Source organism: Phaethon lepturus, unplaced genomic scaffold, assembly GCF_000687285.1.
Source record: "Phaethon lepturus isolate BGI_N335 unplaced genomic scaffold, ASM68728v1 scaffold39745, whole genome shotgun sequence".
Lineage (NCBI taxonomy): Eukaryota > Metazoa > Chordata > Aves > Phaethontiformes > Phaethontidae > Phaethon > Phaethon lepturus.
The window spans coordinates 1-454 of NW_010539142.1; the positions used below are offsets into that span (position 1 = coordinate 1).

The 454-nt window shown below is 65.4% G+C and overlaps 1 protein-coding gene across 1 annotated transcript in view; it reads right to left on the reverse strand.

Moving 5' to 3' along the window:
* Positions 1-418: 418 nt before the first annotated feature.
* LOC104620731 (gamma-secretase subunit APH-1A) overlaps positions 419-454 on the reverse strand; it is a gene marked incomplete at both ends in the record, with an annotated part of 1,298 nt that continues 1,262 nt past the window's right edge. Inside the window, one exon of the mRNA XM_010287028.1 lies at positions 419-454. This exon is cut by the window's right edge and continues 1 nt beyond it. Within this exon, the coding sequence (XP_010285330.1) occupies positions 419-454 (36 nt within the window).

Genomic DNA, 454 nt, shown 5'->3' on the forward strand with positions numbered 1-454 from the left:
TGGGGGGCGGAAAGAGCCGTGTTAGGAACATCACCGCCTGCCAGCCGCCTCCACAGCCCCCCCTCGCCAAACAGTGCTGGGGGAAAGGGGAGCCTCCGAGCGGAGCAGAGCTCCGGTAAGCCTGGCTTAAACTCCTGCCGAGCGATTTCCCACCAGGAGCTTAGTGACTAATCCTCCGTCCGACCCCGAGTCCTTCGTTAACCCTCCTTCCCCCGAGCGCAGCCCAACAAGGCTGCCCGAGGGGGCCGCGACTCGCCCCACAGCTCAGAGGCATGGATTGAGGAAGTCCGAAGAAGCAGCGGGTCTCCCTGCGTCCCCCTCCCCGTGCCCAGCCGGGCATCTGGTGACGGCCACGGCCTCTTTACTTGGGGGACAGCTTTCGGCGCAGGTCCGGTCAACTCTGGCTCATCAAACTCACCAGCCCCGAGGTGAGGAGGGGCCTGGCAACCACCAG